Here is a 27,315-nt window from a genome sequence, read left to right as displayed (position 1 = left end):
TGAGTATGATTTACCCCAAAAAGATGCTGGACAATGTGGCTGACGGAGTAGCAGGGAGCACTGTAGGGTTTTGAGTTTTCCATGTATGGTTTCATCATGACATGAGTGATGGAGGCCTGAGGGGGAGGGGGGGTGTTGTAAACTTTGGCCCTGCCTGCTTTTAACAGCCTGTGAAAGATTAAAGAATGGCATATTAATTATCATGCTTTGCAGCTTTGATGAATTGTTGTGGTATTTTTTGTGTGACTCCTCACCGTATGAACATGGCTCTGCGTGTGGGCTCCTGGACCATGAGGAGAACTTTCCACCCTTGAAAGGCCCCTGTTAATCTGCCACTGACAACCTTCTCCCTCCACTGTCTGGCTGGGCAGAAGGCAGATGTGGCCCCTGTGGAGATGGCCACCTCATAAGGTCCCTCTGCAAGCCAGGAACCATTCTTCACACTGTCCAACACATAGTTTGGAGTCACAACCCACTTCCCTGTTTTAGAGAAACCAAAGGGAGAAGAGTGGTGTTGTGTCAGTCTTGGAACTTCAAAGGAGGAGAGCTACAACGATGTGTTGGAGGTAGTTAAATTAGATGAGCAGATAAAATCAGGGAGATCATATATGAATTATTCTTAAACATTCATTCATGATTCATTATCATCATTATAATAATCATCCTGACTCACCTGCAGCACAGGCTGCCAAAAACTTTTCGCTGGACAAAACCTGAGGGATTATGAGATGAGTGCCTGCATGCTGATAGACCTGAAAGATAATCATCATGTCAGGTTATGGACACACAATATAGAGCAGGAAGCCAGATCTGGGTTTTCCAACACATGTACAGTGGATTAAATTCAATCACACCTCTTCACTTTTTAATTAGTCTTTCACTAAATTTTGCATGGGATTCTTCCATTGGGTTAAAAAATCATTATGATTCAAATCACTGAATAATGATGCAGATTCACCATTCAACCCAGCACATCATCAAAAATAATAGTTCAACAACGGAACATTGACTGAAACTCAGTTTTTGAGTAAGACCACTGTTATTTGCTGGTTCTTCAACAGATGTGCATGGTTTTCTTTATTTAGGTTTTCAGGTGTGGAGGGCATCTCACAGACTGAATAATTATAAAAGACATCAAAACAGAGCTTATCTTGGATCTAAACTTTCACTTCCCACTTCAGTGTTTTGGTAGGATCTGTACTCACTGAGCCACCTATGTATTGCCCACCCAGCCGGTGGATTCCTTGGACCAAAACTCTCTTCTTATCAGGGCTCTTGATCCCAGAGATCTGGAAGACATGTGTGCCGCTCTCCATCCTTTAGAAAAGTGATATGACATTTAGTTAATTGTATGTTTAGGGTAATCATGCTGAAATTCAGGTTTGACAACATTGCTTGGATAGAAAAACAAGAAGGAAACATGTGGGCTGTTTGAGAGACACATTACGGTAGAAGTGAGTATGTCATTTGACTACGAGATTAATAAAGGTTGAGACTATCTGCACGTAAACAAAACAATCTGTGTATGCAGAGTAAACTTTCTGCCACAGGTGTAGCTCATACTAAGACTGCACTTTTACAGTCTGTCGGCTGAGTACATGTCGAAACACAAGCACCCTGTCCATTGATCGAAGATTGATCCACTTTGATTGAAACACAGCTGACTGATCAGGTACCTCTGTTAACGGTGGTCTGCCACAGTTGATGGCTCTGCGTCCTCCCTGTTACGTACAGTGGCGCCAAAACTCTCGCTGACACCGACACATCCAGAAAGGTGGGCGGTGTTTAGTGTAAGCGTTCAGCTGCTTCCTCCTCTTAACCTGTTCAACTTCGCCGTCGAACACGTATCGGAATTTCACTCATGACTTTTATTTGACGGTTATCTTCAGGATCCTTCAGCTTTTTCATCGCCAAACTGACATGTGTTGGTTTAGTTAACTACTTAACAGAGGGGACATAATTTCAAATATTATTGTATATATTACATATGAGCGACATTTAAACAACATATTTACATCAAAAGTATATATATGTAATTTTATTAAAACCTCGTCTTACGTAAAATTATATGCAGCTGTGGTTAGATTCACGTCTTATTCACGCACTATGGAGTCAACCCCCCTATTTAGTTTGTCAGTTGGTATGTTCCATAGAGCGGAAGTTTTCATGGAGCTACTTCCAGGTTGTTGTCACGGACGCTTTCAGCTCCCGGAAACAACCAGAGTAACTGGTTATCATTCTGCCTTAATTGATTAACGGAAATATCGATTATATCGATCGTTTGCATCGGTTTGATTCTGACCGAGACGCTGCTTATGAAACCATACGTCTGTTTAGAGAAAAGATACAGTGCGGCGTGTTGACATTCAGGGACAGCGATAGATTAACGTTAGCCTTCCACCAGTCGTTTAATTTTATTACGTGGTGACACTTTTGCTGCCGAACTGTCTTGGTTTACAGCTTTGTTGCTGAAATAAATTGTTGTAGTAGACAAATGTCGGCAGTAAGTGAATGCAAATGACGCTGGTCACGTTTTCCCCACCTGCTATGGATTAAGTTTAATCGAGAAACGAATAAAAAGGAGCTTGTAAAAGGTAAGATATTGAAATCATAAACGTGTTGTCGCTCATATTAAAGCGGAATCACTGCAACTGTTCAAATGTTTATGTTACATGGGTGCAGTGTGAACATTTTGTAAAAAGACACAAGTGGCCTGTTAACATCAAAAAATACACTTCTTCTATCTACCTATCTATCTATCTATCTATCTATCTATCTATCTATCTATCTATCTATCTATCTATCTATCTATCTATCTTATCTAATGTGTATCTTATGGGTAATTTAAAAGAGTCTCATGTTAAAACAATATCAAATGTTCATCATTATCAAGCTCTAGGAAATTATTTGTTCACAGCTGATGATCAATGACAATTTAATTATTTATTTATTTTAAAATGCCAAAAATTCCAAATATTTCCTGGTTTTATCATCAATGCCATGATTGGCCACTGTCCTCCAGTTTATATTATCATTGGACAAAAGTGAGGTCACATGGCAAAACAAGTTAACAGGGGGTCTCTCTCTCTCTCTCTCTCTCTCTCTCTCTCTCTCTCTCTCTCTCTCTCTCTCTCTCTCTCTCTCTCTCTCTCTCTCACACACACACACACACACACACTGTATCAAGACAATTATAAAATTTATAATCAAATGAGATTAAAGTTGTGTACCCTTTATTGTTGAAATTATTAGTTGATAATTTATTAGTCTTTTAATAAACACAATTAACAAAAATAATGTTCATATTTATAGATAAAGAAAAATGAAAGCACTGATATTCCAGGCCATTGGCTTCTCAATTGTTGTGATTTTCCTCCTTCCTTTTCAGTCTTTGGGTGTTAGACCAAGAGGTCAGATAGTTTTACTCAGGGTCCTCTGAATTGAGTAGGCTATTCCAGTATTTTTCATTATTGTGACATTTTGCAGCTTTACAGTGCCATATTTGCCTTACATCCCACATTTTTACTGTAGTTGTCAACCATAAACATATTACCTTTGTGTAAGTAGTAATTGTACGTCATTTGTAATACAGCAAATATTTCCATGTGATAGGTGTACTGTATGAGTTTACTGAAATCCCACGTGGGGGCTGGGGGGGTTGAAGTGAGCTACACAATATGATCTGCTGCAGACAATATTCAGTGTCTGTAATTGACTCATTGCTCAGGGTACTTTAATACTCTTGAATGATGATGATTATTTCGCAAAACAGCAACGAAAAGTAATACCAGGATTAAGTTATGTATTATTCATTCCCTCAGTGTAAGCTAATCACACAGGCATTTGTTAGTCGTTGCTCTGCAATTTTCAAACAATCTTACACAACATATTTCAAGAGGATATTATGTCCACATATTTCCCTGCAGTAAAGAAAAAAGTGACCAATACATTGTAATAACATTAGTGCCGCCTACATTTAGCAGAACTATCACTATATCATATCTGAAGCGACTTCAGCCCATCACTGAGCGGATAGGACTTACTGTAAAGGAGGAAAATCAGTCAAACCCAGTGCAGAGTAACAAAACCACATGACTGCACAGTAACAGTGAAGCCCTGTTTCCCCCGTGGGTATGCATGAGATAGTTCTCAGCAGTATTGTGATTTTCGAATATGCACCTGTTTAATTTATAATGTTTCCTTTACAGCAGACTGTTAGGTATCCCCTTTAAAATAATGTTGACTTTAACTTGACATGCTCTAAGTGGCTTTAAAGCGGCGGCCTGGGGGGACGTGCTGCTAAATATTTCAGGACAAACTCATTACAGTAAATGGGCCTGTGTGTTAGCCTAGCTGGGGTAGACAGGCAGCAGCAAGAGAGACAGGGCACTGATGTGTGTGTGTTTGTGCGTGTGTGTGAGACTGTGTTTCTTCCTATGTTCTAATAGCTGTGGAGTGGATGTCTGAGGCAGGCAGCGCTTGGCCCAGTCGTCCCTGTTGCAACACTGTGAAACACACAGGGGCTCCTCCAACATCTGCTTTGTAAAGAGCTAATGACAAGACAATAGAGACCCGATGATTTAAAGTATAGTACTAATGAGGCCCTGTGTGCTGCTTGGAGAATCCTGACGCAGACACACTTGGATGTGCACACTCTTGCTTAAGGTAACAGATGATACGTTGGCACACCGAGAGGTAGACACCCAGCAGACATTCAGTGTACACACAGACCTTCTGTCCGTCTGTGTTTCAAACATAAAGAGAAGTATGATGCTGTAGACACTATTCAAAATTACACTCACTCACACACACACACACACACACACACACACACACACACACACACACACACACACACACACACACACACACACACACACACACACACACACACACACACACACACACAGTGGCTCAGCCCATATAATTACAATGTTGAATTTCTAATCCATGGATTGAAAATCTTCCTCCATTTCAGCAATGGCTGTGCATAGACCTCCTCTCAGGCGCAGAGGGAGTGTGATGATGAGGGGAAACAGTAAGAGAGAAGAAGAGAGGGAGAAATAATAAAGGACAAGCTTAACTGGTGAGCTGTCAGCGAAGGAAAATAATATTTGTCCAGCTGGACAGGCCTTCCTTTGTACAGACTAAATGAATGTTGAGCTTCCTGTCTGCCCTGTCAGGGAGAGTGGCATAGACTGTATGCAGCAGCAAAGAAGCGGAGCGCAGTACGGCGAGCTGTTTGGAGTTTGACAGGGATTATTAAAATCAGAGCAGATGACGAGGAAGGGGCGAGAGGCGGAGTGTGAGAAAGCCAAATTGACACAGACACTCTCCATTACCTTCCACTTGACTCGTGTTGATGACAATGTTGATATGAGACCCAGCAACGCGGCACCGGCGTGGGATTGGCTGTTAGCATGAGCGTTAAGCACCACAGGGTAGGGGGGTGGCCCTCAGCTCTGAGAGATGTAGGGAGATGAGTTGTTTATTTAAAGCCTTGACTGAAGAGCATCTCACCTCATTGTTTATTTATTTGGTCTATTTTTTTTCCCTCTGTGTTAACTCACTCTAGTGTCAGTAGGTGGAAATGGTTAGAGTCTGAGGCAATGAATTTTGATCGGGGTCTCCTCCTATAGCAAATTATTTTCTGAGGAAAGAGGAGTGGAACTGGAAGAAACCGCTTTTGTTGATGATAAGCTTCCTATTATTTCAGGTCTCTCAGGTGCAATTGATTTGTGCCTCATAATAAGACTGTTTGAGAAAATATCAAATTATTATTGATGATATGATTGTGTGTTTGTGTGTGCATACTGTATGTGTGTACGGCATGTGTGTTTGTGTAAATGTTTGCGGGTGGTTTCTGGAAAAAAAGACACTAGATCATACACTTTTGCATTTGCATTATTTTGTTTAAAGAGGTACAAGCCATGTGTTGTGTTTTAATGCTATTAGGGCCTCTATATCTCATCTTCCTCTTTCTCTCTCTAGTTCCTGTCCCTGCAGAGCAGCATGGAGTGGCCGGGGAGTTTTCCTGATGACCATGCCTTTGTTGGGCTGCTAGCTCCAGGGGTTTCCAGTGAGCTGGACTTTGAGCAGTTCCTTAAAGACACAGAGGAGAAACTCAATCTCAATGCCAGCAGGTCAGTCAGAGCAGTAGAAACACTGATTTAATATGCCATCATGATCTTTCTGACATCAAAGTTGAATAGCTCTGTCATTTAGAGTTTTAGAGTTTTCCCTTTTCTTCAAATTTCACTTCCTCCAATGGTTTATACTTTGGCTTTTGATAAGTGTTTAGAATTTAAGCTTCACAGTGTCAAAGTCAGATTGAAAGCACTGTTGACAAAAACCCAAATAAGAAGACATGATTGTAACAGTGAGATTTTTATGGCAGAATGTTTTTAGGTATTATTTTCTGGAGGAGGTATCCACTTCTTTCTGTGGATGTCAGGTGAATGACAGGAAGCAGAGTGCAATATAATGCACAATTCAACACTGCCACAGTGACATAAATGTTAAACAGTATCTTTGACAAAACACAATGAAAGCTGCATGTTTTCTTTGATTGGTATTTTGTCCTTGATCATTTTAATCTAAGTGGAAGTTCAGACCTGTACGAAGATTAAGGCCAAAAAATGTCTCACGCTCAAGGTAGGAAAACATGTTTTTTATGCTGACTACTGCTGAGAGAGGTAGCAGACAGCAGGAATCACTTTTAACAGAGGAGCTACCTACATGACTGACAGATGACTTAAAACAAACACACACACAGTCACACACAAACTCTAATTTACTATAAGCAATATCCAGAGTTTTAGCTATGCCTGATTTCTTTAGTTGGAGTAAAACAGACATCTAACAGAGCATTGAGTCGACGCAGTACAAAGACCTACAGTAAGACTCTAACTGTAGCAGCAGAGTGGAAGTCTGAAATAGAAGATCATTACTGTGGCTGTGTGGTCTTGAATATAAAATGCAGTAATTAAATTCAAACTCTGATTTCAAGTGACTCTGAAACTAAATGCAGTAATTTCCACAGCCGAACAGTACAATTCAGACACATTTCCACAGTAGGAAAAAATATGAGATGACAATGGCTGTCCTTGCACTTCGGACATAATATGCACTATTTATTTTTAAAAGATGTTGCAATGTCACATCAGAGTTAATTTATCTTCATTCATCATGAAGGCAGAGAGAGCTACAGGATTTAGACTAATCACTGCATTTCAGTATAAGTAACTTAAAGGTGGCTAGTTTAGATTTATATGTAATGTATTTAACATTGCTTCTGCTTCTGCATTGCTGACTTTCACTGAAGTTAAATTATTTGTTCTTTCTATTTCTCTCCATGTTCATGGTTGAGCTGATAGTGGCATTTAGATTCATTAAAATGGCCTTTATCAAACTTTGAGAATTATCTCACAGTATTCTTAACATTTAGGGTCAAGTGTTTGAAAGCATAACATGAGAGAAAAATCAGTCCTAGTGTCTCCCATTAATTGCTCAAACAGTCCTGCCTTGAGTCATTATGGCAGAAAGTACAGTTTAACAACTTAGATTAAATTTCTTTCCCCTGTGCACTGTCACCGAAGACTGAAATATAGATGTCTGTCAATGATTGTCAGACAGGGATAGTTGAAGAGCACAAATAGATTGATAAAGAGAGATATATGGGGGGAGAAGAAGGAGAGAAATCTATATTTCGGGTCTTTTATCGTTTGTGGAGTTGTGAGGCTGAGGGCAGATGATGAAGGACAGGCTAAATGTAGCAAGTGAACAAAGCCTCACTCTGGCACCATTAGTGTCTGGGACTCATCCCTTCCTCACTCTCTCTCTCTGTCTCCCTCCCCTTCTCTCTCTTTCTTTCCTTCCTCCTTCTAAATGGGAACATAATAATTGAAGATTCCACATCTTGAAACGAAAACCCTTGGGTAGGTAATTCAAGGCTTATTACTGAAGGCCGGGCCATTTTTCTGCTTTCTAAGCATTAAAGGGTTATTTTGTGTTCCTGCAGATGGGAGAGGGATAACCATTATGAGAACAAAGCGTCCAGATAATGGAGAATGGGGCTAAAAATAAGGCAATCCTCCTCTCGCTGTGGGGGACCACTGGTCAGTATCTCTGTCAGGCTGCAGTGAACTTCCTCCCAGACTACTTCAGGACAGCCCTAATACTGTCAGCAGCACACGTCCAGACAAACAAAATCTTGCAAGGCCTCATTTTCGCCTCAGTCAGGGCGGGCTGCAGATTCATACACCCAAACACATTCACTCACTCACTCACTCACTCACTCACTCACTCACTCACGCACTCACTCACTCACTCACTCACTCACTCACTCACTCACTCACTCACTCACTCACTCACTCACTCACTCACTCACTCACTCACTCACTCACTCACTCACTCACCTGCCGCCTAATTGACTTATCAGTATCTGGGACAAATTACGGAAGCGGAGGAGAGGAAAGGGAAACCGAGAAATGGGGCAGACAGCGCTGCTCACACCCATGAAGGACTTGAACCAGTTTATGGGTCAAAGTGACTGGCTTGCTCCCAGTTCTCAGATGTCAGAGATTTTCCTAAGAGCTACTCCCTAATTGAAGGAGATTAAGATAGGCTGACAACGGAGCTGGCTCCCCCAAATTGAAATGCTGTAATCCATTAGTTTTCATCAGATGGGACAGTGGCGCGGTGCAGGATTGGGTGGGGGAGTGGTGTGCCACCAGGAAAAGACCTCTAATGAAGTGTCAGCACAGGCCCCGAGACTGTAGACAGGACTCCAGTTTCACACTGGCAAAGCAAATGGCTCTCACTAGTCGCCTGCCAATCTTGATCAGGGTACAATATCAATACTTTTAAATTTGATTCCCTGTGAGTGTAAGCACTGCTGATAGTCAGGATATTTTGATGTCTGCAGGCAGGTGGAGTTGGAAGTCTGCTGCAGGAAAATATCTTGCAAGATTCCCTTTCATTGAACAAAATTCCTTAATCTGTAGTCCTTGCAGTATATAGCTGATTTTGTGTTTAGCTGTGCGTGACACGTGTGTTAAGTTAGTATATCAGTTGTATCGGTTCTCCGGTATCATTGGCTGGGCCCGGGTGGCTGTGGGGTTGAGGGCCCAGGGCACTAAGTGGGCGACAGACTGGGCCAGAACAGGATCTGTTTTCAGCCTGTTCATTCAAGCCCATTCACTCCCTTTCCCCTCGCAGAATGGGGCCCTTTGATGGAGGAGATATTTAGTTCTCAGGCGGCTGGTTTGGCACTGACTGGATCTGGGGCTTATTTGAAAGGGATCTTCCTGCCCCCGTTGCCTCCAACCCCCCACCTCCTGTAGGCAAGCGGAGGGGAGCAGAGCGCGACAGACAGACAGCCCCACAGCAGCCCACCCACACTAAATTAATTCTGACAAGGAACTTAAGATAACGTCAAAGCGCTGACTAATCGCGGGATTGGGTTTCTGTAAGTCAGGGAGCTGTGAAATGTGCCATCATATCTAATAAAAGACCTCCGGTTGCTCCCTTTCTCTCTCAGCGGTGGTGAGGGTTGGGGGGGTGGTGGTTGCGGTGTCGACTGTCTAGCTAGGATGGTCTGAAAAACAATTAGATTTCACTTCAGCACTGGAAGTGCAAGTGTGAGTATGTGTGCGTCTCAGTTAGGGTAAGATGATTGACATGTTTGTCAAGAAGCCTAAAGAATCTTTTCTTCCTAGTTTCCTCTCCCTCTTTTCTCATTCTACGGGTCTTTTGTTGAGTTCTCCTCCACCATTTTTGCCATTACTGGTCGGTCCATTGTCGTCTTTACTCAGAAAGTTGAATGGTTTTATTTTCTGTGACTCCTCTGTTTTCTGCCCTTTTTTTTTTTTTTTTTTACCTTCCTCCTCTCTCATTCTCTTTCTGTCTCTTTCCCTGGCGTCTGAGCTGTTGGCAGTGGAAGTCATCAGGTTCGGAGCTAATCCTGCCAAGTTGATTAGGCTGCAAGTAGCTTTCACATTGGTGGGCAAAAGGTCACAACATTGTGGAGAGCTGGATGGACTTCTTGACACAGACCATCCACATTGACTTTATAACTTACAGCACCAGGCCCTAAGGAGGGGTAATTGAAAGGCGAGAGTAAAGAAAAGGAAATTAGGAAAGTAAGAGTTTTGAGGGGAAAGAATGAAAGGAAGAGGGGTGTGGGTGGAGAGGATGGAGGCAAAGCTAGAAAATATATCTGCAGCAAGTGCTGTTGCTGTAGCCATTAGAGTACATTGTTGTGTTGTGAGAAGGCAAGAGAGAGAAGATTGGGAGTGGAATGAGTATTAAGCTTAAAAGCCATCTCCTTCCTGTCTTTGTCCATGGCCTCACATGTGTTTAAAGTCAAACATCAATTTCTGCTCCACATATGGCACAATTGAGTCCCAGAAACTGCACTAAAATCTGACCGTGTCCTGGGCTAACAAGCTGGATGTCCCATGGAACTGCAGTTTAATCTCACCTCAGATGGTTTGCTCTACCTTTGGTTTGTGTTTTTTAATGAACTTCAGAGAGTCAGTGAAAAGTCAGCTACAGATGGGAGTCCATTTGAAACCTGCTGTCTATGTAATGTCCTGGGGTAGAGCCCAGAATGAACATCCATGTTTATGATGTACTATAAACACACATACAGTGCTCTGCGCTGCCATTTATTCTACAGCAAGGTTTCATTGCAAGGCATGGCACATGACTGAAATCTATGGTAAAAAAATCAAATTTAGAATATATATTATTTCAGGATTTATTCTTAAACTTATGTTTTTATATTCTGCTCATCCTATGTGATGGGAAAATGTTGTTATTTTAAGTGTGCTGTAAGTACTTCTTCTCAGAAACTCATTGCTGTATTCTCCTTAGGGAAAGCAAAGTCAGAGGTCACATAAACAAACCAGCATCTGAATAGTCCTTTGTGTTGTATAAAGCGGTGTCTATTAATTTTACACATAGTGCCATCAGCAATCCTGATGCACGCTGGCTTTCCTTGGCCCTTCCTGAAGCTGTTTTTTTTTTTTTTTTTTTACAGCCAGCGAGCTGTGTGCAAGTATAGTTTGATTTGCAAATGTGTCACATATTAATGCAACCTCCTTCCTATACAGTGTTTATGTAAGAAAAGTATGAACATGTACAGCAGCACAGAAAAACACACATACACAAGATGAAAAACATCGTAAAGGCCTACCATAATTAGTGGTAGGATTGACTGGCACAATTCTCTCCAATGCACCCACTTTATAACCCAGCTTTCCTTCAGTCAGCAGGTTGGTGTGAGAGAGTAAAGTGAGATGCTTCATTTGGCCTAAAGAAGATGGAGGAAAGCGAGCAGGAGGAAAATAGTTAAAGAGGTAGAACGATAGCATTAGGCAGTGTTCAATCTAGGGGATAGTGGTTTGTAACAGTCTATAACATTTTATCCCCTTGCGTTTTTCCCCACTGAAACGAAAGTGTGTCAGATTGAACGGTTATTTAATGTGTTGCCATTGTAAGACATCTGGATGTGTTCATGGCCCAGAAGCAGGCAGGAGGCGGTTTATAGACCTGCAGTAGGGGACGAGCAGGCATGTGTGATGGGGAAAAGGCACTTTGGCTTGCACACTTACACACAGACACACACACACACACACCTTTAGGAGACAGAGATGTAACTTGCAACTAATTAATATTTTCATTTATCAACTGATTATGTCTTGCTATGTATTACATTTCTTTATTTCTTTGGGTGGAAAAGCCATCAAAAAGGAATGAGGTGTGAGCTATCACTTATTGACATTATACACTGCGATACATTCACATGTTCCTGTGTGCAGCTTTGTGCACTCACACACCTATGAATACACAGCACTATAACATGTTTAATTATGCAGGTATATCGGCCCACACACGTGCGCGCGCATGCTCGCATAATGCACACACACGCACTCACACTGTCTTACATGGATAAATATATATGCATTGATTTGCATGGAAATGACTAAACATGTCGAGCCCAAAGATGTCATTTCTAATCTGTCATATTAAAGGGGAAACGGAATAGCTGATGCAGTCTGTTAAAATCAAAAGAGCTGTGTTTGTGTTATGTGTGTATGTGTGTGTGCGTGCATGTGTATATATGTGTGTGCGCGTGTGTGTGGCAACGGGAAGCGTAAGACGTGAAATGGCAAGAAGCGTGTGTCTCAGATGCCTGCCGACGCCACTTCACACCAGATGCTTAGCACACACTCACACACTGATATATCGATGTCTATGTTCATTACTGTTGATGCTTCAGTATCTGTCTTCTCACGGTACAGACACCGAATGGGAGTGAGGGAAAGCTAAATGTTATGTGTTGTGTAGGTCCATGTGTACCTTCAATATGTTGTGTATGTGTCTCTGTGATTGTAACTTGACTTGTTTTCTGTACGGCTCCGGTGTGTGGCAGTGTCTTCATCTGTGTACTGTATGTTCAAATGACTGGGGTGCACTTAATCTTCCAACAGTCAGTGCCCTCACTGGTCCATCAGATCTTGACGGTCAAATATGTTCAGTCATGACTGGATAAGGGAGGAGTTTAGATTAAAAAGATTATGTTGGCTCTGTGCTGGTAAACATAACATGTAGAAGAGTCTCAGATGCATTTTACTCCTCTCGGAGGGTGGGTGTTGTTGTTTTCCTACTAAGTTAACATTAATTTTGCGTTTTCATTTTGTCGTTTACCCAAGGCATGGTCACGTTGACTGTTTCATTGCCCTCAGCTCTCAGACTTAGGCCACACATTGCATCTCTGTTTCTTTCAGCATTGAACAGCAGCTAAAGGAGCTCCAGTGCAAAATGGGAGACACCCGGACAGGGGAGCGTCCGCCCAGCCCTTCGGAGTGCCTGCAGTGGTTCAGCCTCAGGATGCACAGCAATGTCAGGCCTGTTACAACAGGGCATCAAGAGCTGATGGAATTCTTCAGAGCCTTGGTAATATATCATAATATTAAAAGATGGTGATGGAAATGATGATAATAACATAGCTGTCACGAGGCTGCTGTGTAGCCTACTAAATAAAAGTATTCAGCTTCAACATATTTTCATCATAATAACTTCTGAATCATGTTCTGGCTTTTTCTTCTCTGTTCTATTCAGCAACAGTACCTGAGATCTGAAGAGGAGGGGAAAGAGGAGATGACACTTCAGCTACTACTGAATCTGTCTGCCCAGTCTGGTGTTTGCTTTCCTTGTACCCCATCTTCTTCTTCTTCCTCATCTTCCTCATCTCATACTCACCTGACTGCTTCCTCCAGCCACTTGGTACATACAGTCAGAGATGATGCATCGTTAGAGGTAATGCATTCATTTTTTATTCCATTCATTGTTTCCTTGTGTGTGGTTGGATGTTGGGTTAACTGATTTCATTCAACAGCTGAATGCATTGAAATTACTTCATATTGATATTAGCACATACCTCCTATTTGGAGAGATATTGGTAATCTGTGTACTCTGTACTCTGTGTATGAATTTTCTCTTCATTTTATCACTTCATCAAGATCCAGGAGGCTTGGGATGATGTCCGACTTCAGCTGCGTCGCCACCTGCTGGACCGGCTGTCTTCCCGCAGCCCAGAACATCCTGGCCATTACTTCCTGCTGTCCATTCCTGAGCGAGTTCAATGTCTGCAACAGCTATTCTTTCTCTATCCTGAGTGTGAGGTGCTCACACATTACCAGGTACGTTAAATAGTTAAAGTGAATTGATGAATGGAAATCTTGTGGAATATCGCATAATCTTCTGAATGAACTGAATTTCTATTCATGTTTAAACACAAATGTTGGTGTTCAGTCCTGAACTGTTTTTTTTCTCAAACTCCACACCAACATTGTCAATTTACAGCACCAGCATCATACAGTGGCATTTCAGCAGTTATTCTCCAATCATGTATTGTTTTGATTTTATTTATCCAGGCCATAATAACTCAATCAGTGCAATCAACTCTGCACTCCACCCTGGGCTCCAGCCTAAGCGGTGAAACTGGCTTTGACAGACTGGCTCTGGGTTTCCGCTTGGTGATCCCAGCTCTGACCCAAGCCCTCACAGATGAGCTCCAAGTCCTATCAAGGCTAGCAGAACCACACATCATCCTATGTTTCCTCAATGCATCATATTTCGGCACTGTGGCCCAAGAACTGTCATCCCTGTTGGAGAAAGAATGCGAGATGGCCCTCAGGGACAACACCACACTCAGCGGCAAGATCAAAAAATATTCAGCCAGGTCCCGTGCAACTGTAGGTAAGTGGCTGTTTGTAGATATCTAAAACAGTAGTGTGCCGTGATCTGAGACAGACCCAAGGCCTTTGTAAGTGATTGTCAGTAACTGCTGTTCCTATTGTAATTGCTTTCTTTTTACTGCCCTCGTTCCCATCTGCCTTACTTTACCAACAAAAAGAGAGGAGCAGCCTTTCCAGGGGCAAAGTATTCTTTTAAAACTACACCTAAACACTATTTACTGCATACTATATCTATGAGTTCCTGGTCCCAAGCCACATTCAAGGTCTGTGTTTAAGCTAGAACTAATTCACTTCTTCAATGTATACAACATGCACTGTGACATCCTGGCCAATAGTTTTAGCCATGCTCTGCTGTTCCTTGGGAATTCCATAACAACCACAAAAACAGCAAAATTCTAAATGAAGTTTATTAACTAAGCAGAGTTGGTGCTGGAGTAAGGTCAAGGTTCTCTCTGACCTTGTTGCACAGTGGGATGGATATTTGAGAGAAAAAAAAACAAAAACAATATGAAGCAGCACCTTTAATATCTGCCACCAATGCCGAATGTGTCACTGTGATGGAATATGCGGTGATCTTATAGACTGAGACTACAGAGACGAGCACAGACCTTCACACGCCATGTCACTTTTGATACTTAATTCCTCCCATATTCTCTTTGTTTCATATTGGCCTATTTACGGCTTGCTGAGGGTAAAGATTCACAGTGTAAAAAAAGTAAAGTGTGTGAGCCATTGTTTACTTTTTCAAAAATGGTGCACATGTCAGCTTCCCTGCGGAACGGGGAGAAGAGTGCTTTTACATCTGCCATTCTTCGATAAACACACCACCAGCCTTGCTTCCCTTTCTCCCCTCTCTCCCTCCCTCCTCCCTCCATCTCTCTCTTTCCATCTCCCTCTCTGGTTTTTACTTTCCCTCTCCTTAAACGTGAGATGAGAGGAGGCAGCCAGGATAATTGGCCATGCGTCAGTTGGGCTGTTTGATCACGTAACGCGGCGGAGGCTACACACCTACGTGCCGCTCAACAAACCGTCAAATGTAGCACCGGAGGCAGAACACGGCTCCAAAGGGAGCGGGGGACCCGTGCTGTGTAATGATGGTAAAATGGAGCAGTTTTGCCTCTGCTGGTTTTACGTGTGTGTGTGTGTGTTTGTGTGTGTATGTGTGTGTTTGACTATCAGCTGCAACGCAGCTTTGAGGGCTACAACTGGGATTACATTTTTGTGTTGTTCATGTTTTGAGTCCCCCCCCCCAAAAAAAAAAGAAAAAAAAAAGCTCAAGAACCCACATATCCACCACCCAAACGCCCGTGGCTCCTAAAGAGCCAAAGCTTGAACATTAATGTATAATCTGCTTTCACACTTCACTGTCTATACTACAGTATATGCCATGCCCATAATTGTCAAGACAATTATGACAGTAGTTAAAAAAAAAGTGATTCTATTTTCATAAGCATCAAATGACTGCTTAGATCTCTCCCCCCTTCCCTGCTGTCTTATTGTTTATTTCTGATGTAGAGGCAGGAGGTAGGTATATTTTGATAAGAGCCATGCCGGGGAGACTGTGCAGGCTCCCAAGGGAGCAGCACTGTCTGTAGCATCAGCCACTGTCAAACCACTGAACCATTTAACAGCGTTCACAGCAAGATCTGCCTCCTCTTTTAACCCCACCGACTCAAAGGTAGGCTCTGACATTGTACCCAGACAGATGTGAAGCCCCCACCCCACCCCTTACTCCATCTCTCCAGCGTCCACTTCCTCTCTCTTTCTCTTTTCTTGTCTTTTTCCAATTTTCCTGTAGTTTTCCAAGTGTAATGGGGTGCACAGTGGGACTGGGGAGTGTGCTAGACAGGTTGGCTGGTCAGGAACAATACAGGCTTTAAACCTTACTGACACACCTCACTGAGTCTGCAGGGGAGTGGGTGGGCCGAGTCTGCATGTCACTCTGTGTGTATATGTGTGTGTGTGTGTGTGTGTTATATTTTTTGTCTGTGCCTTCAGCTCTTTAGAGTTATGCTGGGATAAAGGTTAAAGGCCACAATTTCTAGTTTTCATACTTTTCAACAACTGGTCAAATTTTCCAACTTTATGATTTTCCACATTTTGAGCTGCGTTAAGTTAAATATATCCATACTTACACACTTTTTTTTCCTCAACAATGTACACAGTTATTGCTTCTCTTACTCAAGTCAGAATCTGGATAACCTTTTGGTAAAGTTGAAATGATTCTGTGTGAAGCGATGCACCTGACACCAATACAGAAACACCATCACTGCCAAAACCATTTGCCATGGTGCATTTTTATGTGTTTGTTCTTTTTTGCCCTGTAAATGCTATGTAGGTGAGTGTGCATGTGTGCACGTGTGTTTTCAATCACCTTTGAGCATCTGTCATGTGCACATGTCTGCCCATTTGCCTATCAGTCTATACTGGTGTGGGCGCTAATTGCAAGCTTACTTAGAAAATAGTGTGATCAAGAGTCATTTAATACCCCCCTTTTAAAAATACATCATTAGATTTCCATACGGCAGCAGTAATTTGCATATGTATGCATAGGAGAATCCTGTTTTTGTAGGACATCAAAAGCTTTCATTCCAACTTCATTGCATACACACATACAATTTATTCCCTAACAATCAACCACAGGGGCGATGTCGAGGTTATGAAATTCTGTTCAAACACTTCACAACCCCATTCTGATAGCGCTGATTTGAATTCCACTTCCACTAATTTCCCCATATGACGATGTCGGCAGCTCCCTATAGATAAAAAAGGATTGAGTTAGAACATGTATAGCAAGCACATTCACCCCCCCACTGCAATCCCCCTCCCCTCCTCGCCCTTTCTGGCTCTTTGAACTCTTTCTCAGAGAAAGCACAGCAGCCTATTCAGTGGGGAGAGAGGTTCTGTAGTGACGCGAGCTAGCTAGACTGAGGCTCTGACTGGCATTGGAGGTGCTTGTGGGGATTGAGGCTACTTGGGAATGGCGTTTGTTAATATTTAATAAGAGCAGCTCCTCACTAGATCATATCTCTGCCTGAGTTTATACACACTGTCAGCCAGGGACGTGCACCCGCATGCTGCCATGTAATTATGTGCAAGGTAGGAGGGTTTGTGTGTGTCTGTATATACTTGTGGCATGAGGCTTCCAGTTTATGGATGATTTTTTTTATGCTGCTCTCTTCTTGTCCTTGTAGATGCTGAGAGGGCCTTGCTTAAGAAAGTTACCACACAAGCAAGTGGTTGTTTACTAATCTTAATGAGAAGAGCTGGGTCTTTGCTCTCTGGTTGTGTTTGTGTGTGCGTGTCAGTGTTCATTTTCTCTAAACCATGTTCCAATGAAATCACAGAAAAGAATATGTTTCATGGCCCTTGAGAATGTGTATTATGCATGCCATTTATTTTCCCCCCATTTCCTCCGAGTGGTCACAATAGCTTTTGTGTATCACTCTTGAAAAGCTCAAGGATATGAACATTTTCCTGGCACCTTCTATTGAGAAAGCACAGACAAAAATGGCTGGCTTATTGAGAGCAGCCAGCACTTCGTGATGAAGAGTCAGTGTGATTCGCCGAGGGCTTGAAAACAATAATGCGAACAAGGGCACTAAACAAGTGGGTTTTAATGAAATGCTCCCATCAAGACAATACATTCCTCGGTGTTCTTCATCCAGGCTGCTTGGTTCAAGTACACAGGGGGAGCCAGAGAAATCTTAACCCCTATCTTACTGTCACTGCAATACTCAGTACAAAGACAGACAAAAACAAAGACAGACACAGAGGAGCAAAAACAAATATAAAGCAGAGGAAGGTTTGCCCTGATTCTCTGTCACAACAAAAACACAACCATCACAACTACCCCTCCTTCTTATAGGCAACTTAATTGAGATATCAAATATTCCTACTTTCCCCTTCTGTGAAGGGCAGGTGGCCCCTGCTGTGGACTGGTTGGACAGCACCCAGGGATAGAGCCACAAGAGACCAGGGCTTGGGTAATTTTTGTGTGTGTATGTGTGTCTGTGTCAGAGTGTGTATTGGGGGAATCACAGCAGGGCGCCTCCCATAATAAGGTTGTCTGAGCGAGCAGTGGGCCGCAACTGACGAAGAGGACCCCAGCTGTCACAGGGCCTGGCAGGCGGTCCACAGTGGCTCATAGCCTCCTTTTACCCACATACGCACACATACAGGCACAGAAGTACCCCAAGGCACCCACACGACCCTGCTTGACACCCTGTGAGATGAACACACAAGGAGGCATGGATACACAGAAAACACAGGCACAAAAATCAACACACTGCAGTGCTCAAGAGCCATAGCATTACACCCTTGGAGTAAAGCCCCATGATAAGAATGAAGTGGTGCACAAATACACACAGACTCACATACACAAGACTGGAATGGACCAGCCCATGTTCACATTTAAGGGCCTGGATATAGTGGTTGACATTTGTATCAATGGGATAAGTATAATAACCACTACAGGGAAAACTTGCAGGAGAGTTTTTGAGTCATGTCCCACTGTGTATTGGTGCCTTGCTGCTGCCCTTCCATTAGCAGTTCTTCTTTCACAGTAAACGGGAACTGCTGATTTTAGGAACTGGTTTGTCATATGACAATGTCCACTTGATTCCAAGTGGACATTTGTTCCAAAGTTGAAGAAAATTCCCATAAGTTGTTGCTCAGATTCACAAGGTCAAAGGTATTTTTTGTGGTGTCATTGTGACCTTGACTTTTGACCACCAAAATCTAAAGAGTTCATTCTTGCTTCCAAAGGCTGTATGAAGAGAGAGCTGCAAGATGATTGATAAACTGCCGTGGTTGGTCGGTTGGGTCTGAAAATGAACAGCATCTGTCTGGAGTTTAACAAATATCTTTAGTCATCCTCCTCTCAGCTTTAGCATTGTACATCATGGGTGATGTAGGCACCATCTTCATGAGTCCAACAATCTGTTTTTATAGCTTTCCATTTCTTAATTATCAACATAATTATGCTGATAATATCCACATTTTCAGTTTTTATGTTGACTTTGATACGATCAGATCAAAATACGATCAATTAGATGCGCCATAGTTGCCATTTGATGCCCTTAGAACCGGACTAGAATTTAGGCATTATAGTGAACTGGAATATAAAGTTCAACAGTCAATCATATCATATCACATCATATCACTCTTCAGTGTGTGAAATGATGCCTTCCCTTACTCTGTGGATGTAATGAAACCAAACTAGAGGGTGATTTACAACACACAAATCTGCACAAACAGAAAATTTGTCTTCATATGTAGCGATCACTTGATAAGATACTGGAGGCCAGACGGGTAGTATGAGAGAAACAGACCACCCCTCTGATGGTCTGATTTACACTACAGAGAGACAGAATGAGAGAAAGAGAGGAAAATGAGGGACAGAGGATGAGAGGGGGAGAGATGCTGTGCTGGAGAGAAATTAAATCAGTGGCTAAATTATTGCATGATTGCCCATTCCCCAAAGACTTGGGCATCATTTGGTAGAAAGTGTCTAATAATTGGTTTTCGGCCATGTCAGACACATGCAATTCCCCCTACTAATGGCTCTGTTAGGAAGAACTGGGCCTCCTGGGTCAGAGAAGGACAGGAAATAGCCAGACGGCAAAAGGCACCCTATGCCCTTTCTGGTTTTTTTTTTTCCTCAGATAAACGAGGGAACGACAGAGACACAGAGAGACACAGAGAGAAAGAGAGAGGTGGCAAAAAGTACAGAGTGTGTATGTGAGCGAAGAGGAAATGAAGTGGCAATAAGTGCAGCCAAAGGGGAAATGCTCTTCACCGTGAGTTTAATACATCAGACTGGGGATTTGGCAGCCCGCCACACAGCAATTGTTTACCTTTTTGCTCACTGGCTGCATCTGTTCTGTTTTGTAAACGGCACTAAACTATTCGCCCGTAAACACCGGAATCAATAACAACTGCTAAGGGAATTCCCTTATCCCGCCCCTCCCTCTCTTTCCCTCCCTCTCTTCCTCATGTTTTCATCCCTTACCACCACCCCTTTCCCTTCCCCTAGATCTCCTCCTCTCTCTCCCCTCTCTTTCTGTTCCCTGCCAGTCAAGAGCAGTGTGTGTGTGTGTGTTTGTGTGCACATATGTGTGTGAATGTGAGTGTGTATGTTTGTGTGTGAGACAGAGATTGTGCTGTGGAGCTGATGGTGGAACCCACAGGAGAGACAGACAAGGAGAAGACTGATGGCTCGCCAAAAATACCTGCTCTATTTGTTTTTTCCTTTTGTGTTACATTGTTGTCATTGTTAAAATCTACAAACTGAAACTGGCCACTGTAGACCGATAGAGTTTGGTATTTTCAGACATATTTGCAATGTTTCTGCTCCATGTGAAATATAAACACCCCACTTTTTTTTTCCATACATGGTGTTGAATGACACATTGCTTGACATACCGTAAGTTTATTTGCTTTGAGGACTGATAAGACTCTCACTGCTTTATGAGTATCAGAGTATTATGACTAATCATTGATTTTTTTTCTTAGTAAGAACATTCTCCCACTATAATGTCATATTAGGAAGTTCTTTTATAAACATATAATTTTTGCCCAGCTTTCAGCACCAGCCCTTCCTTATTGATTCTCACTACACTGACCTTTGGTTGAACTCTTCTGCCTGCTAGTGCCCTTCCTCATTCTAGTCTCTGAGACATGCTATGCTCTGCGCTATATGACACACCTGGGTGCTTTTAAGCACACCCTCTCCATCAACCAGCTATGAGAGCCTCCATTTGGCCTCAGTGTTGTGACAAAGGTATAATGAGGTTTAGATGGCTGTGTACTAGACTGCTATGGCTATAAGGCTATTTGGCTAGGGAGGTGACTATAAATACCTATATAGCCTGGGCGGCAGAGCTAGATGAGAGGCTGAGGCAATGCTAAACATCAAGGTCGCGTGTGACTACTTAGAGTGTGACTTACTGAGCAAGTGAACCAGTCATAGGGTCACAGGTTGAGGAAATGAATAGTGAGAAAGAACACAGGCAGAGATGGTGCTGTGGAAAGGCTGATGCTCTGAAAGAAGTGGTGGTTAATACTTGCTATGCTCAGATGAATGCCCCACAGTAGGTTACAGTGATAGCTTTTTAGAGACTCCAGCTCCTCTCTCTCAAATGTGTCCCTGTCTCATCTGGTTTATTTATTTTTTACTCTGAAGTTGTTGACAGCTTTAGTTTGCCCCTGTGTTTTGGCATGGAAACCTCTGTCGATTTGCTGGTGACTTCAGAAATAGACATGATTGGTGGTGCGTGCATGGATGTGTAAGCTGGAGAAAGAGGCTGGCATGTGGATGTCAGCCAGGTCACGCATGTAAACATGCAGGATGAGGTAGTCTCTTTAGCACAGATTCCCACTGGACCCCATTACTGAGGAGCTGCTGAGCTGCAGACCCATGCAGCTTAATTACATACACACATACACACAAATGCATGCACACATTTCAACACACATCAAATAATTACACAGCTATTCACATGTAATTTCATACATGCTTGCACATACACACACACACTTGCACATATGTATACACTTGGACTTGTAAACACAAACAAACTTGAGGTCAGAAAATATTCCTCAGTGACCACAGACTGGTTGCAGTGTGGCAATTATCCTGCAAGACTGACATGTGCAAATGTGTGTAAAAGTGTCTTCCTACAAATCAAGATATTCATAATGCCCTGCATTACATGCACATAAACACGTGTGTGCTCATTCGACAAACATAAACACACAAAAACTCATCGACTCTCACTCATAAACACTCATGTTAATATACACAAGTTCCTACACAGACACACACCGAGTCAAGCCTCATGCATGATTAAACCAAGCATCCTCGGGGACAGTGTGTTGTCATATTGTCGGTTTTTGTTTAACAATATGGCAAAATTACATTAGGATCCAGAGGCAATAATGTTACAATTATTGGAAAAGTGTCCCCCCCTCTTCTTTCTTTCCCTCTCAACGCTCAATCATCTCTCTGCTTTCAGAGTCAAGGCTAATACTGAGCTCATCCATTCCCAAATGCTTTTGCAGTGGAGGAGCTCATTTAAGCGGACACACAAAAGTATTTGTGCATGTGTCTGGAAGTATGGCAACGCATCTCCCAGCCGCCCATTCTCCAGCTTAATGCGGAACATCCCCCGGGTGATGGCTTTGGCAGCCTCCAAAATGGGAAATCCATATTTGCCGAGGGGGTCATCGGCGGGTTACGGGGAGAAAAGTTTTGTGCCGAGAGAGAAGGATGTGCATGTGTGACTTCTCAGGGAGCAAAGTTTTGCATATTTTTTCACTGTCTCTTTGTTTATGCTGTGTATTGGGAAAACATGAATGGGTCGATATTTATAAGAGGTGCCGTGTGAGGCAAGGCTTCAGGATGGGGTTGTTTTCTGATGAGTGCATGTAGGTTGGGAGGTTGGGTTGAAAACCTATTTTCATGAAACTGTTTGTTGCTTTACTGAACTGTAAACTGTGGCGCAGCTCTCCCCCTCTATCTCTCTGTCAGTCACACATTCACAAACATATGCACTGTTTATTTTATCTCTTTCCTCTTTTACATTCAGTCTTTTTTTTTCTTCCCCCTTACAGTACCGATGGAACTTCCCATAAAAAACAGGAGCTTTAGTCTGACCTCCCACCAGCTGAGGGCGTTAACCCAGCTGGCCTGCACTCTGCTGGGGTTTGAGAGCACTGTGAAGGAGCTGGTCACTAACATGACCTTCATTAACTGTACAGGAAACCCTCCCTGTGTAAAAGGTACGACTCTATCCCTTCAAAATACACACGTGTATACATGTTGGATGTGTAATAAGGGCTGTAGCTACCACTGAGGTCACTGAGGTCATACTCAGCATTTTTCAGTGAATTTGGGAAATCTTAGTGACCTAAGGTGCTCTTTCTATTTTACAATTTAAAAATGGCAGAGACCTTAAAGGCTGATTCAATATCCATTCAACCAATAATCCAATTTTTTGAAAATTAATCTTAAAATATATTCATTGTTTCCCTGCAAACATGACAGCAAGGATCAGACTTTTAACACCATTAAGGGTATCAAGCAGTAATTAGAATTTGCCGAAAATGATCAAAGAGATAATGAATAATCAAAATGTGAATCATTTCAATAATTACAAAAATACAGACTTGTTGTTTGAGTGCATTGAGGTTGCAGTGTGGGATCATGACCTCAGAATTTCTAAAACTGTGGCTACAGCCCTGCATGTGTGCTCCTCCTGCAGGCACAAACAGTCAGGTTACACTCTCATAAACACACGCACACACACACACACACACACACACTTGTGTTACTTGTTGTAGCGAGACGTCTGAGTTGTGTCTGAAGAAATGTGTTAGTTGAGTCGGGAATTATCTTGGGTGTTATATAAGCCTTTGGTATCCTTTTCCTCTCTCCCCTTTGAACTGCTGCTGCAGAGATGTTAAATGAAAGCTTTTGGTGCATGGGGTAATTTCCATAAAGGTTACATTTACAAAAACAAGACTTGCAGAAAGGCTCAATTTACAGAGAGGTAAACAGCCTTTAAAGGGCAGTTATCCAAATCATTAATTCCAGGCAATCAAACGGCTTAATTACCAGAAATTCATCAGATGGGCTTAAAGGTCAAAAAGTGATGCGCTTGCTGCTTCCTCCTTCTTCCATTCCATGCGGTCTTGTTCGGCTAAATTGCCTCGCCTGGGGTCTTACTCTTCGCCTTCTGATTAGGAAACTACGGCCTTGATGTTCACGCTTTTTAATTGCAACCCAACCCAACATCCTGTATGCTTGTCTTCACATCACCCCCCTACACTCCCCCACACAATCTTCCCTCATGGAATTACCCCATATATAGTTGATACTATCTGGGTTCAAATCAAATCTAAGCCCCAACTTTAGACTTGTAAAGCTGTTGCCATTAGCATTTAGTGCCTGTTTCTGCTCCTCTAAGGCATGTGCTGTTATTCTCCGGTCACTGTGTCTCATTTTGGCTAGTGGGGGAAGAGGGGAGCAGTGTGTCCCATATCTGGCTCTCTGTTACAGCTGCTTTCATGTTACCGCACTTGGCATTCAGTCAGGCTTTTAGCACATAACATCATACAGCGATATGGAAATAGTCATGCTAAATAATGCATAGATTTGAAAGATGCTACAGTTAACCGCCACATAGCTTTTCCCTTTCAAACTTGGATATATTCGGTATAATTATAGGTCTCTTGTGAAAATTCACTACTTGACCTGGCACAGATACTGTTTAATGTCTTTTTAAGATGTATTATGTGATGTTTGCATTTAAAAAAAAATCTATTGGTCAATTAGGCATCTTGAAGAAGAGTAGAGAGGAGTCAGACATGACAACAGACGGCAAAAAATCCACAGCAGAGACACTTCTCCACACACCGGAGGTGAGTCTTTTGCATCTTCTCCTTTGTAAGACCCTGCAAGAAAGTTTCTGATCTATTACAACAATTCAATGTCATTAAGTCCTATTATCTTTTTCTATAATTACAAAGAGGCAAGACAATTTGTAGCAGTGAAGTAGAACAGGTGAAATATTCCCTTCAGCACTCAGACATTAATTGGCGGTTGGCTCGTCTCCTGTTTTTCAGGCACAGGTTCTGGAGTTTAACTGGAGATCAGCATTTAGGGGACTGGTCCCTCACATGGAGCATTGCGTTAAAGTGGTGCTGGATGATGTTTGTGCCAAGAGTCTACAGCAAGAAGAGGCCTTATATTGCTCAGGACACACCTCCATCACCCTGTGTCGCACAAGTGGACACAATACAATCGCTGCCAGCACCACCAACCTCAGAGAAGACTCCTTCTACACGTACTCGGAGAGAGAGACTCCCAAAATGATAGCCAAGGTACTCCCAGATGTAAAGTAGGATCATTTTATTCAATATTGAACAGATCTGATTGAGAACGTGCTTTAAGCTCTTTCGGTTATTTAGAGTGTAGTTATGCAGTGCTTCTCAACAGTGGTGACTTCACTGTTTTATTTATGATTCTTCATTAAGTAGACTAAAAGTTCTGTTAATGACAATCATCCAGAATTCCTTCAAGGTGAGTTACAAACATGCAAATGCACTCCAGACAAAGGGCAATACATGAGTTAAATTACTGCCATGTGGGTCAACATCTGCACGGTCTGTCTGATTGTTCCACAATGTGCAGCCTGAAACCTGGATCATCTCAAGTTATATGGGAACTGAAACAATAATTCAGGCTGGGAATTTATCTTTATCCCAATATATAAATTTGGTCACTTTTCATCAAAATAAACAACATACAATAAATATATTGTTATTATTAGCAAAGGGTATTACCTTACCTGTATTTTAATTTAACTCTTTGTGACTTGCACATGTATTAATGGTGGATATCCATCATAGTGCCCATGAGTTAGTAGTTTAGACAGGTAAACCAGAAGCTTCATCAAGTTGTGTTCCCATGAATATAAATAATCTGATTTTGACCAGTAATTAAAGTAAGGTGACTAATCTGTTTAAATGGGTTAATTATGGGACTCTCCTATTTCTTTTCTTCATGGTGTAGAGCAGAGCTAACTTAATTAAGACGCCTCCACCACATTATATTTCTCTCATATTGTTATCTCTGAATTACCTTGTGACTTTGGCCAAGTGTGAAAACAAAACTGACTTTGAAGCAGCTCTTTTCAATGTGCTCAAAGACACACTATACTGTAGATGACCACGAGCTAGAATCACACAGTATCTGTAAGCTGGCAAGAGTTTTTGAACAATGAAACATTGAAGTGATAGGGAGGATGTGAGAGTCAACACATGTTTGTTGCCTGTCTTGTTAGATACATCATACACTACTAGTACTCACAAAAATGTTATATTGCTTTTCGCTTTTGGATGAAATTTCAGAATACACCTAAAATGCACTATACTGTAACCTTTACAGGTGTGACCTAATCTAAACTTTTGAATGAACATGTCCAGCTGTTCAATGTTTCAGTTCTTATAACATGCTGCTCTCTTGCAAGGTGATTAACCACATAAATCACAACAAGAGTCTGATCCATGAATCGACCACTAAATGTTCTGGTTCAATGACAATTTGTATTTAAACAGTGCTCTTCATCACACTGTTCACATTTTAACATCATGAGACCAGGGCGACACCTAATGATCCATCAACAGTATCTGGCCATGTCGAGGCTTCAAACAGGATGTTCTCAGAGGGAAGTTGCCACTGAGCTTAACGTGTCACAGAGCATCATTAGCAGGTTGCAACAGAGACACAGAGACTTGAAGAGTCACAGAAAGGCAGAGCAGTGGACGTCCTTTGGCCACATGACAACTTAATGACACATTGACATTTTTTGTGGTATTACCACCACAGTTGTTATCTTTTGTTCCAAAAATAGTTTGAGATGAAGAAATTACCATTCCGTATTTCTCCTTAAATGCCCTGCTTTGATGATAAAATATCACTGTAGCGTGAACTTTTTACATTTTCCATAAATTTCACCGGAAAGTCGAATATCCTAACTTCTTGTGAATAGTGTATGTCACAATCCACCATGTGAAAAGGATTACAGTTTTGACTTTACTTCAGTTCTACATCAATGCATATAGAAAATCACATTATGTGAAAAGTGGTCTATTTATATGGACCATGAAATAATTTCTCATTTGTACCACAGACATTCTTACAATATCTAATGTAAAAGGTGTTAATTATATCAAAAAACTATTAATACAGTGCAAGGTCTCTTGCTTGTTAACAAGCAAAAGCGAGTCTCCCTTAAAGAACATAAATTAAATCACATTTTCAAAAAATAAAATTCAATTAAAATTTTAATTCAGTTTTAGAAATGTTCTTTTGGTCTCTAATGTGCTGTGCATGAGCATGTTTTACCATACACACCAGTGTCCCTGTCCTATTCATCCTCTTTTATCCACCTGGCTGAACAATGCAGGTCTATCACCCAGACCCAGGGAGATTAATGGTTTTTGTAACCCCAAAGGAAAGCACCCTCTATAATAGAAAGCC

At 42.0% G+C, this 27,315-nt stretch overlaps 2 protein-coding genes across 3 annotated transcripts in view; one reads left to right on the top strand and one right to left on the bottom strand.

Annotated features, from left to right (window-relative positions):
* The window catches only part of slf1 (SMC5/6 complex localization factor 1), a 37,221-nt gene extending 35,883 nt beyond the window's left edge, over positions 1 to 1,338 (bottom strand). Inside the window, exons 1-4 of the mRNA XM_085788260.1 lie at positions 1,206 to 1,338; positions 674 to 752; positions 255 to 480; positions 15 to 168 (exon numbers count right to left, since the gene is read on the bottom strand). Coding sequence (XP_085644386.1) covers positions 15 to 168; positions 255 to 480; positions 674 to 752; positions 1,206 to 1,316 — 570 coding nt within the window. The 5' untranslated portion in view covers positions 1,317 to 1,338. The remainder of the gene's footprint in view (positions 1 to 14; positions 169 to 254; positions 481 to 673; positions 753 to 1,205) is intronic.
* Positions 1,339 to 2,169: 831 nt separating this feature from the next.
* Positions 2,170 to 27,315, top strand: part of kiaa0825 (KIAA0825 ortholog) — a 117,318-nt gene continuing 92,172 nt past the window's right edge. The window contains exons 1-9 of one of the 2 annotated variants that reach the window (XM_085787085.1): positions 2,170 to 2,594; positions 5,992 to 6,143; positions 12,795 to 12,963; positions 13,129 to 13,326; positions 13,530 to 13,709; positions 13,944 to 14,268; positions 22,884 to 23,051; positions 24,607 to 24,692; positions 24,897 to 25,154. In XM_085787085.1, coding sequence (XP_085643211.1) covers positions 6,013 to 6,143; positions 12,795 to 12,963; positions 13,129 to 13,326; positions 13,530 to 13,709; positions 13,944 to 14,268; positions 22,884 to 23,051; positions 24,607 to 24,692; positions 24,897 to 25,154 — 1,515 coding nt within the window. In that variant the 5' untranslated portion in view covers positions 2,170 to 2,594; positions 5,992 to 6,012. The remainder of the gene's footprint in view (positions 2,595 to 5,991; positions 6,144 to 12,794; positions 12,964 to 13,128; positions 13,327 to 13,529; positions 13,710 to 13,943; positions 14,269 to 22,883; positions 23,052 to 24,606; positions 24,693 to 24,896; positions 25,155 to 27,315) is intronic. The other variant, XM_085787084.1, reaches the window with a different exon arrangement.

Source organism: Trachurus japonicus, chromosome 9 (genome assembly GCF_045865225.1).
Source record: "Trachurus japonicus isolate A0001 chromosome 9, Traja_1.0".
Classification (NCBI taxonomy): Eukaryota; Metazoa; Chordata; class Actinopteri; order Carangiformes; family Carangidae; genus Trachurus; species Trachurus japonicus.
The sequence above is the reverse complement of the archived record's forward strand: the minus strand, read 5'-3'. Positions and strand labels throughout refer to the sequence as shown.